This window comes from Podarcis tiliguerta (genome assembly GCF_965153285.1).
Source record: "Podarcis tiliguerta genome assembly, chromosome: 9".
Taxonomy (NCBI): Eukaryota; Metazoa; Chordata; class Lepidosauria; order Squamata; family Lacertidae; genus Podarcis; species Podarcis tiliguerta.
Window position 1 is genome coordinate 66622458 of NC_139542.1, and position 16206 is coordinate 66638663.

Here is a 16206-nt window from a genome sequence, read left to right on the forward strand (position 1 = left end):
TCTCCCTGGACTCAGGCACGGGCACAACCCCCTCTCAGGGGTTGACCAAACCTTCGAGTCCCTGCATTCCTTTAACGGAATACCCTTCACATAGGGATGGCGAGAGCGTTCTCCCATCCCTATCACCTGAACCAGAGCCTATCCGCAACCTTACAATTTGCTACGCGGCAGGCGAAACCCAAATGGCACCAGCCAATCAGCCAAGTGGGGAAAATTCCTGCCGTGCCCCCTGTCCCAATGACAGATGACACACAACGGCATAGCAAGGCCAAGTGCAAAACCCTAAAAGTAGGGAGAGGTGGGCAGGTGTTCCGAATGCACGTGCTGAAAGACAAAGCTCTGGGTCACATGACTCCGCTAACCCAGAAATAGTACCTTGGGTTAAGAACTTTGCTTCAGGATGAGAACAGAAATTGTGCTCTGGATGCATGGCAGTAGCAGGAGGCACCATTAGCTTAAGTGGTGCTTCAAGTTAAGAACAGTTTCAGGTTAAGAACAGACCTCTGGAACGAATTAAGTACTTAACCTGAGGCACCACTATATTATTAAATTTTATCTCGCCTACCCTGTAAGGAAATCAGGTGTGTGGTTCTTCCCCCTCACGTTTTATCATCACAAGAACCACATGAAGCAGTTAGGTCGGGAGACAGTGATTGGCCCATTGGCCACCTAAAGAGCTTCATGACTGAATAAGGATTTGAATCTGGGACTCTCCTAGCCTCATACTTTAACTGCTACACCATGCTGTCTCTTTGAAATGACTCTCAGTGCATTACATTGCCATTGAAACTACATTTTGGTATGAGCTTTTTTCTTCTTATTGAACAGATTTTACTCCCCAAAATGGGGGGAAACACATTTCAGATTTGGATCTGAATATTGGCTTTCCACATCAGAAATAGCTTGACATGTACAAAACTAAGTTGCAAATGTGATCTAGTGAGGCCCCAAAACTGCTTTTCCCATGAACCAGCCTAGTGGTGTATTTGCTCTTTGCAAGTGGAAAGTAATATATTTTTAGAGCATATTCTTTCGTCAAGGGAGAGAGGCATGCCAGACTTTGGTTGTTATCCTGAGATGGTATTAAATCAGCTGGAAAGTGGACTGCAAGAACCAGCGGAGGAGATCATCCTGGACTTCTAGCAGACTTTATATCCCTTATTACTCATGAAATGGACAAGAAAATAGCAGTTCTGAAATGCTGAGGAAAATAAATATCAACATTGCCTTTGATGGGGGTTAGAATTCCACATTACTGGAGCCAGGAGTTGAGAAAATTCCACAGCCCTGAAGAGGCACATATTTAAATACTAGCCATTAAGGTTTTGATTCAGACCTGAATGTGATGCTGTTTAGGGACGTGGGTGGTGCTGTGGTCTAAACCACAGAGCCTAGGGCTTGCCAATCGGGAGGTCAGTGGTTCGAATCCCTGTGAGCTCCCGTTTCTCGGTCCCAGCTCCTTCCAACCTAGCAGTTTGAAAGCACGCAGTGCAAGTAGATAAATAGGTACCACTCTGGCAGGAAGGTAAACGGCGTTTCCGTGCGCTGCTCTGGTTTCGTCAGAAGGCACTTAATCATGCTGGCCACATGACCGGAAAAACAGTCTGCGGACAAACGTTGACTCCTTCAGCCAGTAAAGTGAGATGAGCGCCGCAACCCCAGAGTCGTTCGCGACTGGACTTAATTGTCAGGGGTCCCTTTACCTTTATGATGCTATTTAAGCTGCTGTTCCCAACCCCAATTAGTGCACAAAACAATTGGGAGGGAGAGAGAAAAGGAGTGAGATAATTCACCGAAGAAGCAAATGATGACTTGCATATGGGCTAAGCCATCACAGACCTATCTCCACAGATACAACTTTAATAGTCTCTGATGTAACCTCACATATAATAAAAATAAAATATTAATAAGTAGCCTTCTCTTGTGAAAAACAATTTTAACAACTGGCAGTCCTCTTCGAGATTCCATTAATTTCTTGTTAGGCTGCAGCATTAACTCACAACACTGGCAATTTCCTGGAGCTCATGCATGAAAGCTGATCATTTGATGATGGCTGCATCAAGCGGTGACTCACCTGCACGAATGAGCTGTCACAGACCAAACACCACAGACAGAACTCTGAAATGTCTTGATGTCACCTCGGTGGGGAAACAAGTCATGCGTTTGGCAGAGAATCTTAAAAGCGTTCAGTGATCGACACCTGAGAATCTTCAAGTGCGGTGATGCACCTGCATATGTTAATGCAAGTGCTGGCCACATGACCCGGAAGCTGTACGCCGGCTTCCCAGGCCAATAAAGCGAGATGAGCGCCACAACCCCAGAGTCGGCCACGGCTGGACCTAATGGTCGGGGTCCCTTTACCTTTACCTTTAAGGTGCATTGCTGTGGGACAACATCTTTTGGCAAATGTTCCTCACATCACCAGGCCTCCCACCATTGGGCACCATCACAATGTATTAAGAGCCCCTCAGTCACATGCTGTTTCTTCATTAGTTGACTCAGTGGCAGACTCTCACACTGGAGGGGCAGTAGGGCTTGTTGCCACCACCAAGGTCAAAGTAGCCAAGTGACATCAATGCCTGGTGGATTTGTCTTCTGCAAGGCAAAATTTTTCTGGGTTTGTTGTCTGTGCCTATACTTGTTTTAGTACGGAGTACAGTCTTGAGATGCCACATTTTGTGGATGTGTTGCCATCTTTTATGGGGGGGGGGGGTCACAGTTCAGCTTAAAGAGAAAAGGAAGCAATCTGATTCAGAAGCCATTAGCTTTGCCCTAAAAAGGAAACCATAAACGGGACTGTAATTTTCTTAAGTTGGCTGTAATGCTTTGAAATAGCCCTTTTAAAAATCTTGCCTGTGATATTATCTATTTTTGCTCTTTAAAAAAACTGATCTTTTGACACTGCAGATTGCAGCTATTTTCCCCAGTCATTATCTTTAATGTCTGCTTTGACACACACAATGTAGGGCACAGAGGAAAGAAACTCACAGCCTAATCCTTTGCATGCTTATTCGGAAGCAGATCCCACTGTGCTCAATGAGTATGTGTGGAACAGTAGCCTAAAAATGTGCAGTCAAAATGATTGTCTAAACTAGACATTTGGCCAGATAAGAATTTGCTCCCCTGAAGTAAGTTGCTACCCCCACAAACCTTTCTTCTTAAATCGGCTGCTCTAGACCACTTTTTCAAAAGTGTAGGAAGGCCTGTGCCCTGATAACACTAACACTGAGAGCGATGGACTGCAGACCTTTGCATTACTGAATGATACAGAAAACAGGACAGTCGCTGGCAATTGCGTCCCCTTAACCTTTGAATGATGATGATGATGATACACACATAGCAAGAAAATCCTCCAGCAGGCCTCTGGCTTGGAGCCTGTCATACTTACACACACACAAAATCACACACCACTCTTGGTGTTTGTCTGGCACTTACTACACACAATCCATATTTCTTTAACTCTCTTTGGCATGCACGCACCAGAACTATAATAGAGGTTGATGATACAAAGAGCTAGATTGTGACTGTGGCGTTTGCCCTCCTAGGTGTGTGACATCATACTGGGTCATAAGGAAAGGGTTAACTAAGTGTAAAACGATTAACCAATAGGAACCCAAGGGGAGGAGTTAGAGTTGTTAAGAAGTCAGTCTGGAGTTAGAGAAGGGAGAGGGAGGATAAGTCTGTGGGTTGGGCTAGTTTGATGTGAGAGAGTGAGAGAATCTGTTAAGAGGAGTCAATTAAACAGTTGGGATAATCAGTTAGAAGGTATTAGGAAGGTATAGGTCGGTAAAGAAACTAAGGTTAAGAAACTGACAAGAAAAATTATCTGAAACCATAAACTTGTTAATGCTTATAAAATAAACTTGTTTATTTGGTTTAATGTTAACTCCTGTCTGGACTCAGTGTGTACCCTAAATGGGTTGATGGCAGCAGGGAAGTGATCACAGTGGTGGCACAGGGATCAATAGACCGTCAAACGTCCGGGGACCCTGTGTGATCGCCACAGATTCTGCCATAGTATCGGTGAACAACATGCAGCTGTGGCTGGGGAACAAGACTGCAAGACCCCATGCCACCTCAAAGTCAAGAACAGAATAATTATTTCAGACATGTTCTTAGTCAGTACTTCCTTTAAGTGTCATGTGGTGCAGGTTATTTTGGTGTATTTTTGAGGGTTATTTTAAAAAAATCCTATTATACTTGCAAATACTTCAACAGATTGCTGATTGCGATGAAGAAATAATTGAACTAGAGTGGAAGAAATCAAAAACGTCTTAATTCATGAAAGCTTTAAAGAGATTAAGAGTGTAATTCTCTGCTGGTACAAAATCTGACTCTAGTGGAGTTCTCTGGTGCAAGAAGCTTGAACATTTGGTAAAACTGTGCTGTTCTTCTTTGCCTCCTTCTTTGCCCTCAGCTAAGTGGGAGGCAGTTCTGAAAACGTGTAGAAACTGCAAACATGAATAAATGTAATAATACTCTATTTCACTTCAATTTTAGCATACTTTGGGACTTTCTTACTGAATGCTTAGAACTCGATTTCCATTAGAGCAATAATCTTACAACAATAAGATAGGTCAGTAATATAATATGGAGTTATTGCAGATGATAGGCTATAGGTGAGAGAATAGCCTAAGTCTAGTTGGTGAGATTATGGTTCAGGTTAAATTTGAAATGACATTTGAAATTATTCCAACTTCCTAGCTGCCAAATCACACAACTTTAAAACAGATCTGAATAGTGAGAAAGGGAAAGAAATGAAAAAGTGCAACACAGCTACCAATCACAAAAGTAATGTATCAGTTCTGGACTAGTGAGCTGGAAAAGCAGGTGGAGTCGTTCTGTAGATGGTGAATTTCCTTCTGCTGTACATAAACTGCTTGTTAAGTAATAGCCATATTTCCTAGGTCTGGCCTCAGTGGTCAGGTACGAACACATCTGTGATCATTAAAATGTAATAAAATGCAGTTATCTACCATATGCCAGTATCATCAGAAATATATGCAGTTCTGTTTTGTCCTTAAAAATTTCCTTCTAGTGGCCAGTGATGTTCTAGGGCTGCTCAACAATTTTGGGGTCTCAACAAATTTCAGGGTGTCCTGGTTTTTACTTTTTTGAAATATGGCAACCCTACAAGGTTCATACCCTTGCTTTGTGTTTGAGAACAGCAGAGGAAATCTATTCTTACAAAGTGATGTAAGCTATTCTTAGTGAATCGTGTATCTCATTTGGTTGAAGTTCTCTTTTGTCCTGAGCCAGTGTGGTGTAGTGGTTAAGAGTGGTGGACTCGTAATCTGGTGAACCAGGTTCGATTCCCCACTCCTCCACATGCAGCTGCTGGGTGACCTTGGGCCAGTCACACTTCTCTGAAGTCTCTCAGCCTCACTCACCTCACAGAGTGTTTGTTGTGGGGGAGGAAGGGAAAGGGGAATGTTAGCCACTTTGAGACTCCTTAGGGTAGTGATAAAGCAGGATATTAAATCCAAACTCTCCCTCTCTCTTCTCACTATGCGCGAGTCTCAATTTCACCCGTTTGCTGTCTCGCACTGATCTGCCTCTTCTTTCTGCTTTCTTAATGGCTCATCAACTTTCCTTTGTTCTCATTAATGGCCCATCACCCAGGCAATTACCTGAACATAGGGAGCTTGCCTGGCTTGATTAGCTTTAAACACGTGCTGGGTCCAGGGACTAGGTGTCATGCAGCCAGCTTAATACCCAAAGCCTTGATTAAATTCTAACACTTACTGAATCCAGGAATTTATACTGGTCTGGCACCCACAAACTCATAACACTATATGTCAGGGACTGGCAGGGCTCTGAAGAGTGTGTGTTGGAGGCAAGGGGCCTGGAGAGTGACCCAGGAGAGGAGGCCAGCGATCTATGGGGTTTGGAGCCACCTGCAAGCCAGGAGCCAGTGAAGAAGGAGGAAGGGGCAAGGCAGTCTGAGATGAGAGGAAGTATGCAGGATGTGGCAGAGTAGGGGATGGGCCAGTAGACTCCCCGCCACCCTGCTGTCTCCAAGAACCAGGAGGGGCTGGAAGAGGGAAGAGAAGCAATGACTTCTGTATAGGAGGAACCTCACATTGCATGTGTACCCCTTGTCAGATGAGGATACATAGGCTGAGGGGTATGGTCCACCTGTTGCTGTAGCTGTTCAATATGGGGACAGCTGCCTAGAGGATAGCTGCCTCTCTCTGTGTGTATCTGGAGCACTGTGAGAACAGCTCTGAGTGTTTCTTTGTCAAAAAAAAGACTTAACTATCAAGCATGTGTCTTCCTTGGCTGGCGGCCCAGGACACTATGGTTGTACAACAAATAATGCAATAGCTAATGTGTGTTCTTGAGGATCCAAGGGCTGGGTCACATATGCTTGCACAAAAGTGAATTACTCTTTCATTGATTACTGATGGAAATGCAAACCAGTTGCATCACTTCCTGTTCACAAAGTTTTATTGAGGTTAAGAAGTACAAATTCTGTATTGGTTTTCTCTCTTATCTTCTCAGGAACCCCTCCTTTTCCTCTTTAATAATACAGCACTAACAGTATATCTCTGATATACAAGGTCTCTCATCCATAATTTAAAGACACTCAATATTGATAAACCCAATGTCTAGGCTGCCTAGACTAGGCAAATGATGAAGGAGGTGGGGGAAATCTCTTTTTGCTTCACTGTGATGGACATAGGATTAACTTCAAGAATACTGGAAATAAACAGACTGTTTCTACCTCTAGTTGCAACAGACGCCTAAAAGGTGGCTGACAGAGAGAGCTAAAACTTAATCTTTTTTTTTTGGGGGGGGGGGGATTTTGATCATGTTTTGTTTTTTTAAGTGCAGTCACTGATTTTTTATAATTTCTGCAGCATTTTCGCCTTGTAAGGTGTGTTACAATCTGAATTCCATTCCAAACTCATAATATTCCAGACTATTATGTTTGTATATATTTCAGTAGCGTCTTCAACATACATTGCACTTTCCAATTTCACAGATGGAAAAAACCACTTTCATTTTATAGCTATTTCATAGATGGTTTTATTTCTTTGTATAATTATGTTGTTACCCGCCCTGGGAGAATTTAGGATTTCCAGCTGCAACCAAAACACGCTGCTCACTGTCCACACCGCTGATCCTATCATCTTCCTCATATTCTAATCCATGATGGCACTGATCTATCCTCACATTGCACAGAGTGAATATTTCCTCTTTACACAGATGCCGAACGAGGAAGAATCATGTTACACAATTAATGTTGCAATCATTTCAGTATAGTCAGCTATTTACAGGTCTTGAATCATGTTACATATTTAGGCTGCATACACACATAACCTTTGAAATGCACAGTGGTCATTTTTTCACAGTGGTTTTGTACGTAGCCTTCACACGATAATGTCGTCTAAAGCAGCAGCTTCTGTGTTGTCTGTACACAAAGGTGGGCTTGTTTTCATACTAGTGCCCAATTGTGTTCTTTGTTGCTGCCTTCTCAATTAGTGTTTCCACATACCTCCCCCCACCCCAGTCTTCTGAAAGAGAGGGGCTAGAAACTAGTGTCTTGATATATAGAGGATCTATCAGTGTGCAGAGGCAGATAAGTTTCTGTAATGCTTCCTATTCTACCTAGAGGTGGCAACCATTTTGTGAGTGTCCAATTGATGTGTGACCACCAGCTTGGTCAGAATGGGGGCAGTGCATAATGGGGTGTAGTGGGCTTATGTGTGCTCTGCCAGTCTGCGCAGGAGCCAGGAACAGACCCCTGGTGCAAACTGGTTGCCACTTGTATTTAATTCATAGACAAGTTAAACATGGTGAAGAGGAGTCGCACAGCCCATTCCTGACACAAGATGCATTATAACCTTTCCTACAGAATGAGGAAGGAGCATTTTCACCCGTTCAGCCCGGATACTGAGGTCCATCTCCGAGGACCTTCTGATGGTTGCCTCACTGCGAGAAGTGAGGTTACAGGGAACCAGGCAGAAGGCCTTCTTGGTAGTGGCGCCCGCCCTGTGGAACGCCCTCCCAACAGACGTCAAGGAAATAAGCAACTACCTGACTTTTAGAAGACATCTGAAAGCATTCCTGTTTAGGGAAGTTTTTGGTGTTTGATGTTTTATTGTGCTTTTAATATTCTGTTGGGAGCCACCCAGAGTGGCTGGGGAAACCCAGCCAGATGGGCGGGGGATAAATAACAAATTATTATTATTGACAAATAGTGTGGGACAGGAATAATGACATGAGGATGACGTCCTGTGTGCTGGACCCCCTGCATCCTACACTTGAATGCACACGATGTGTACATGCCTTTAGTGTTTCGGTCATTTTAGGATAGTTGGCTATTTGCAATCCTAAAACTATTGTCAGCAAAACAACTCAATGACTTCCTTCCTTCCTTTTAAGACAACCTGGTGTGTACCTCAGTGGAGAGAAGGTCAGTCTGGCAGCCGTTGGCTTTCAGCAAGCTGCTGTTCTTTAAGGGTGCAAATCAACTAAGCAACAATTAGAACAGACCAGATGAAACCTATAGTTTTAAGTTACATCCATAGATTTCAGTGGGTCTAACACCGGCAAGTCTTTATCTGCCAAATGGGGGGTAATGCTACTGGCCTACCCTCAGGGTCTTTGTAAAGGATTACTAGGATAAATGTGTGAGGGGACATGTAAATGGTGAGCATAAAGTCTACATTTTTATATTTTAATACTTCAGTCTAAGCCTCACCAGGCATTGGTCCAGCTGTTGCAGCCTCTCAGCTTTGCGCACAGTGAATATTGGTATAATTGTCTGTGCTGTCGGGTTTTATTGTTAGCTGGCTCTGAGAGCTCTGGTACACATGATGCGTTAAGAGACTCTGGGCACTTTGGCTTCTGCAGTGAGAATTTAACAATGCATGCCCAGTACTGAAGTGTACAACATGAAAACTGCATTATGGCCCTTTTTTTGCCATTCAGCTGTTACAGGCTGCTCTGGTTTATTCCCGCAACATAATTCTCGAGCTTTCTGCTATGGAAGGTCAGACCATGGAGTTACTTGTGTTGATGTCATATCTTCCCTATGTTCTTGTGAATATTTAATCAGCCCAGTTAGGATGGCATGGAGGTCTTTACAGCAGATGTCTGCAGTATAATCTTCCTTAGGCTGCAGGGTGAAAATGAAACCTTGGACTGAACTCAAGGACATGGGAATAGAAAAAAAGAGAATTTCACTTTTTCAGCTAATGGTACTATATGAGCAAGCGGCAGAGAATTTGGTGTTCAGGGTTATTCCTTTTTTTAAAAAAACAAACAAAACCCTTTCCTTTTAGTATAATAATATGCTTCCAGCACAACATTTCACATCATTTCTATATAGTGTTCTTTGTGTAGGCCTCAGGGCTTGAATTTGAATTTGCACATTGCTTAAAACTACAACTGTTGCTGCCAGATGCTGGGTGCTGAAATGGAATTGTGTGCTTATGCTAGGCAGCCAAGCTGCCCAAAAGACAATTATGAAGCAGTACAGTCGTACCTCGGGATGAATACGCTTCAGCTTAAATATTTTTGGGTTGTGCTCCAAGGCGACCCGGAAGTAACGGAGTGAGTTACTTCCGGGTTTCGCTGCTCGCACATGCGCAGATGCTCAAAATGATGTCACGCGCATGCGCGGAAGCAGCAAAACGCAACCCACACACACACAGTCGTGCAGTCGCGTCTTATGTTCGCTTCAGGATGCGAACGGGGCTCCAGAACGGATCCCGTTCGCATCCAGAGGTACCACTGTATCTTAAATAGTACCATAGTTGCAACAGGCTGTGATAGTCTGACATACAGATGAACAGAACAGGGCATAGTAGACTTACTTTCAAGGGTAGTTAGTAAAGGAGGGGTACTGTTCCACCCCATACTCTTTTACTACGTATAAATACACACTCTGCTGATGCTAGGGGCTTTGGCTAGAAGCAGACAGAGTCCTTGTGGAAGCACCGTTTGTGTGAATCAGCACCACCATGCCTGCTGAAAATCCAGTAAGAAGTGTGTATGCACACGAAAGCTTATACAAACTTAGTTTGTCTCAAAGATGCTACTGGACAATTTTTTCCCCCCCCGACTGTGTTAGACCAACATACCTGAATCCAACATTTCCATGATTATAGCAATCCTCTTTCTAGGTGAAACCCACAGGTGCTTAATAGGAAGCAATTTATAAACGAAAGAAAGAAATTAGTAGAAAGTACTTAACTGGCTGGATCATACCCATGTTATCTGAGAACAAAAATTATTCATCACATATATAACCAGTCATTTTTCATACACATAAAACTGAACATGACACGCAGGGCCAGATTTAGGTTTGATGAGGCCCTAAGCTGCTGAAGGTATTGGGGTCCTTTATATGTCCAGCTGTTGACAACAAATTGTCGCTGGTTTTTTGTGTTGAATATATGCTATATGGTAATTTATGGACCTAATAGGTATCTGAATCCATTTGCGCATGCATAATGTAGGCACCCTATATACAGAAATGAGTAAACCTGTGATATTTTAGGGAGCAGGCGAGCAGGCGGGGCCCATTAGTTACATCATAGCAGCCTATACAACACAATACACTGTTGCTGTATGTAGGTTTTATTTTATTTGTTTTTTATCTTATATTTTGGAAATGTACATCCAGGTGCGTTTTTTTCCTTTAATTTTTTGGGGGCTCCCAAAAGAGTAGGCCCCTAAGCTGTAGCTTGTTTAGCTTATACGTAAAGCTGGCACAGATTACACTGCTTGAATAAATTGATTTCGTGAGCCCTTTGTACATTATCTAAATAAATAAAATAAAATAAAATGAGGCTAGTGGATGATTATGTGCAAGTCATCATCATTTCCACCTGCCCCTCAACCCTCCCAGCTTCAGATGAGGTTAACTGCATGCTTCATTTCTTTGTATATCTCTGTCTGCACTTAAATTGATTTTTCTGCCTTGTGTCATAATTCATTGCAAATCTATATCTAACTTTCACCGACTCATCTTGCCTTCATATTCTGCTCCCTTACTGAAGGCTTGTCGCTGTTTATTCCCTTTATTTATTGCCTTTCATTTAACAAAGTTCAGTTACTTTTATCTGATGTCTCTGATTCAACAATTGCTGAAACTTGTTATATCAAATCTTGTTCTCCAGGGTATTTATAACATTATCCAATCGAGCATTCCTGGGCATCCTATATCCCTTCTTCTAAATAATGAATGAGGATATTAAAAGAGCTAATTTAGCCCTTGTCCATCAACTGAACTGCCATTTATCAATTACTCCCCCCTCCCTTTGAAGGAATCTTTGCAATTTTTAGCACACATGATGGTTCTGTGTGAATCAGCCTGCAGCAGCAAGACAGGATGATGTTCTTAGGTTTTTCCTTTAGGTTCTTTCTTTTTTTAATAAAAGGAAGGAAGTCCAGGCAAGAAGGGTGGTTGGAAGAACTAAAGATGCTTGAGCCATGAAAACAATGAGACTCGATATCTCTGCTGGGTCCTGAGGAGCCTTTGCAAAAACAGAATAATTCCCAAAGGGTGAAAGGTCCTGGAAGACCCTGACATATTTTCAAACAAGAAATGTAAAGACAAATGGTATTAGCATACCATTTGTCTTTACATTTCTTGTTTGAAAACACTCATCCATTGTTTCCTGAGACAAACAGATGCCAACCTATTGGTATGCCATTGGTATGATTTCATTGGTTGAAACATCTAAAGAGTAGATGGCATGCAAGCTTAATGTGACAGTAAAGCATTTAAGGAAGAGTATTACGCGGGTGGTGCTGTGGGTTAAACCACTGAGCTTTGGGCTTGCCGATTGAAAGGTTGGCGGTTCAAATCCCCGTGACGGGATGAGCTCCCATTGTTTGGTCCCAGCTCCTGCCAACCTAGCAGTTTCAAAGCACGTCAAAGTGCAAGGAGATAAATAGGTACCGCTCCGGCGGGAAGGTAAATGGCGTTTCAGTGCGCTGCTTTGGTTTGCCAGAAGCAGCTTAGTCATGCTGGCCACATGACCCAGAAGTTGTACGCTGGCTCCCTCGGCCAATAAAGCGAGATGAGTGCCGTAACCCCAGAGTCGTCTGCGACTAGACCTGACTGTCAGGGATCCCTTTACCTATTACACTTATTATTCTTATTCTTATTTTCATTTCTATACTGCTTTATATTTTTAGGGGGGGATTCAAAGCAGTTTACAACCTACATTAAAACATCAATTAAAACTTTCCAAAATACAACATTGCAGAAGAAAACCAAATATAAAGCATACATTCAAAGCAACATTATTAACAGGAAACTAAAATATCATCTTACAGATTTCAAAATAAGACATTACAAAGGGAGATCATGTATAGAATGCTAGTTATAAACTCAGTTTGGTTACGTCTGTTTTTAAACGTTTTATTGTGTTTATTCAGGGGGCCATGAAGCTGGGAAGTCATTCTCTGCCCATTTAATGCTTATTGCATACTGGCCATCTGATTTCAAGTGCTGTAAAAACATTGTTTAAATAAAAGGAAAGGAAAGGAAAGAAGGAAGAAAGAAAGCACTCACATATGCCATGAAAATTCTGTCTTGTTTTAGTGCAAATTTCTCCTCCTAATCACATTCCTGTATGCCATTCTGACAAATGCACACGTTTTTGCAAGCATCTTCCCTCAACAGAATACATTTATGCATGTGGTTTTCACTAATATATTCATTTCAATGCAAATTCTTCCCCAATATATGCAGTTTTGTAAATCGTGATAGGTTGGAGAACATCACCGCAAAATTCAGATTACTGCGAATTCTGATGGACACCAGAGTTTCAGTTCATCTCTTCCCTCAGAAAGTGAGAAGGTTCCCCTTTAAATGTTAACTGAACTTTCTGAAGTTCTCCTTCTTCCATAGATGACTCTGCTACTATCTGTTCCCCTAAATCCCTCCTAGGACGTTTTCTAGGCTCAACTCAACAGAATGTCTCTCTCTTCTGGGACAGCCTTTAACAAGCCTTTAGTCTGTATTCCTGACTGAAGTGCAGCCTAAGTAGGTCTGATTGTAATTGCACATATTTATCCCCTGTCAAACCGGGACGCGGGTGGCGCTGTGGGTAAAACCTCAGCGCCTAGGACTTGCCGATCATCAGGTCGGTGGTTCAAATCCCCGCGGCGGGGTGCACTCCCATTGCTCGGTCCCAGCGCCTGCCAACCTAGCAGTTCGAAAGCACCCCCGGGTGCAAGTAGATAAATAGGGACTGCTTACTAGCGGGAAGGTAAACGGCGTTTCCGTGTGCTGCGCTGGCTCGCCAGATGCAGCTTGTCACGCTGGCCACGTGACCCGGAAGTGTCTGCGGACAGCGCTGGCCCCCGGCCTCTTAAGTGAGATGGGCACACAACCCTAGAGTCGGACACAACTGGCCCGTACGGGCAGGGGTACCTTTACCTTATCCCCTGTCAAAACTTGCCTGCTTGTCTCCTCCCTTCCCTCTATTTCCTCTTCTCCACCCTCAAATTTAGATAACAAGTTAGAGACTTTAGGGAGGGTTTTATTTTTCTCTAGAGCACTAACTACATTAATAGAGCAATGCTTTAAAACGACGTTGTTATTAAGACTTGCAAATGGTCTGCCACCCTCTTTTCAACGAAAGTATTAAGCATTAGAAGTACTTTCCTGGAATGTGTACGTTTAATTATTTGATGACCCAGGTTGCTGTGGCCCGGTACGGTGAAGGAAATTTGCTAAAACTTTAGACTCCTTTGGGGCAGGCTGTGGAGTCTGTTATTTTTCACAGTATTTGCAATAAGCTGCAGAGTTAAGCCTGGCTGTTTATATCTGCCCTGCTGCTGCCACAACAGAACGATTGCCTTCGCCTTGATCGTTTTTTATTTCCGACAGGTGAGCTTTTGGTGTGGAAGGTTGTATATTGTCTTACTGTGGCTGGGTAGATAACCCAACCATGAACTGCACACTTCAATATTTTTTTTCTTGTGCATAGCAATCATTGCAAAGCTACACACACACATCCCACCGGCAAGATTGCTCCTTGCTGCTCCTTGCAAAACCACAACTCAAACTGGGTGCCCTCCTGTCTCTTTCCTACCTGCTTACATGCTGATTCATTGATGAGGACAAATTTCTATGTGTAGAGTTGAGGCTGCAGGCCCCGCCTCTGACTGAATGGTCGGTGAGGTTGCAGCAGTATCTGCTAGGGAGACAGCGGAGGAAAGTGTACCTTTGCTCTCCTATATCTACTACAAGTGATCATCACGCCAGACAGCTTGCGTACGGGGGTTACAGGAGGACCCGTGTGTGACCGCCCTGTTCAGCATCCCCCTGTCAGTTCAGTATTTTCCTTGCATGCTTTTTCTTTTCCTCCTCTAGTCCTTTGAAGGATTCTCCCTTTTCAAACAAATCCAAAGGAGTTTGTCTGGCTTTAGTGAGGTAGCTTGTGAGCAGGCGAGCTGGGACAGAAGTTCTCTGTCAGAAACTATTCACTTTCATTAGCAAAAGTGTTCTGGCTCTCCTCAGAGGAATACCTCCCTGCATAAAATGAGTGGATGTCGAAAACGGTGTAAACGTGAAATACTGAAATTCGCCCAGTATCTTCTCAGGCTAATTACAGGGTCTCTTCATACAGGTAACAACCATTATTTTCTTTATCATTAAAATGTGCAGAGTGGTAACACTGTAATTGTCTTCTTCCACTATTTGCTCTGTTTTGTGGTGGTCTTTATTTAGTAAAATGAACGGGGAGGAGGGGAGGGATTTTAACGGATGCATTTTTGGTTGTTTAATGTAAACTATGCAGGAGCAGTACATTTGGTTAAATTGCACTGAAGTCTGCAATTGCATCCAAATCGGAACGGTGCTGTTAAACATACATATGTGTTTGCATATTTGTTTGGAGCAGAGTGCATTAAGAAATGTGGAGCATTGTGCTCTCCTGTGGGGTTTGGCATATGAAGGCAGATTTCAATGTATGAACGATGTTCACGTTATCTCAGTTGGCAAGCAGAGAGCCGCTCTTGAAATATAAATCAACTGCTGGATGTTAGCATGACATTAAAATTCTATCAGCAAGAGCTTTGGAAAGACTGCTTTTCAGGGTGTTTAAAATCTGTGAAATTTCTGCAATCTCTCTCTTGACAGTCAAGCCCTTGAAACTGAAATCTTGAAAGGGGTAGGGGTGTCTGTTTCTGTGAGTGCACACACTTGTGTTTGTTGATTAATCTCTGCTTTAAGGTGGGTGAAATAACAGCATGAGACCAAGTTGGAACATCTTGTTATTTAAAAAGAATTCTTTTGCAGAAGTGAGGCCAGCTGTCTCTTTGGAAAACACTTTTCCTATTCTGATGTGCATGTGATAAGGTATTTTTACACCCTTGTCAGGTGACAATGGTAAACGGCCCACCTTGTATGCTCCAGGTGACATTTATTTATGTTTTGATTCCGTGTTAAAAATATCAGCTTGAGGTGTGTTCTATGTGTGTGTGCAGTTTGAGGGCTGTGGGTATGTGTATGCTATTAATAATTACAATTACATATTCATATGCATGTATTAAGGACACCGCCATGTGTCAAGTTGTAACGAGTTTGCACTTTGCTGTGTTAGAAAATCTTTCTCCTTGGAAACTCACAGAAATTGAAGGGTTCAAATCAAATTCAAAGATGCATTTTTACTGTCAGAATAAAATACATTATATTGACACTTATATCTGCGTAGAATAAATAGCCATTTCCGGTAAGCGGTTTTTAGATCATTCTGGCAGTTTTGACGGTTTTGCAGAATTTAGTATAATGGGGTGCTTCTGCTACGAACATGCGTCCCGAACCTTCACCTCATCACTGTTGGTAGAATTTGTATACTTTTAGGTCATGGTGAGCCAAACAAGGATATTAGTTATATACATTCTTTCAGGAATCTCAAATTCATATTCCTTTTATCATATTTCTTTAGGCTGCAGCACAGTGGAATAGTGGTCAGCAAATATTTCAGCTGGGGCTACAACCAGGAACTTTGGGGTCTGTGCTTTTTTGCCCCTTGTGGCGAGACTCGTCTGAATCATTCATGGGACAGCAATGGGCTTTCAGACTCCAGGGTGGCTCCCCATGTCGGAAGCCCATTGGTTTCTCTTGATCTAATATGCCATTGCAAGCTTCTGGCTTGCACCTTGTCTAGACAAATGTGAGCTTGGTGTTGTCTAGCTGCCTTTTCCTGTACTCTTCTTCCCCTACCATTT

At 42.8% G+C, this 16206-nt stretch overlaps 1 protein-coding gene across 4 annotated transcripts in view; it reads left to right on the forward strand.

Annotated features, from left to right (window-relative positions):
* The window catches only part of KCNIP4 (potassium voltage-gated channel interacting protein 4), a 383464-nt gene that overhangs the window by 85005 nt on the left and 282253 nt on the right, over positions 1 to 16206 (forward strand). Inside the window, exon 1 of one of the 4 annotated variants that reach the window (XM_083458480.1) lies at positions 14168 to 14603. The exons of the other annotated variants lie outside the window; for them this stretch is intronic. Within the exon in view, the coding sequence (XP_083314606.1) occupies positions 14516 to 14603 (88 nt within the window). The 5' untranslated portion in view covers positions 14168 to 14515. Of the gene's footprint in view, positions 1 to 14167; positions 14604 to 16206 lie in introns of those variants that run through there. 4 annotated transcript variants of the gene reach the window in all.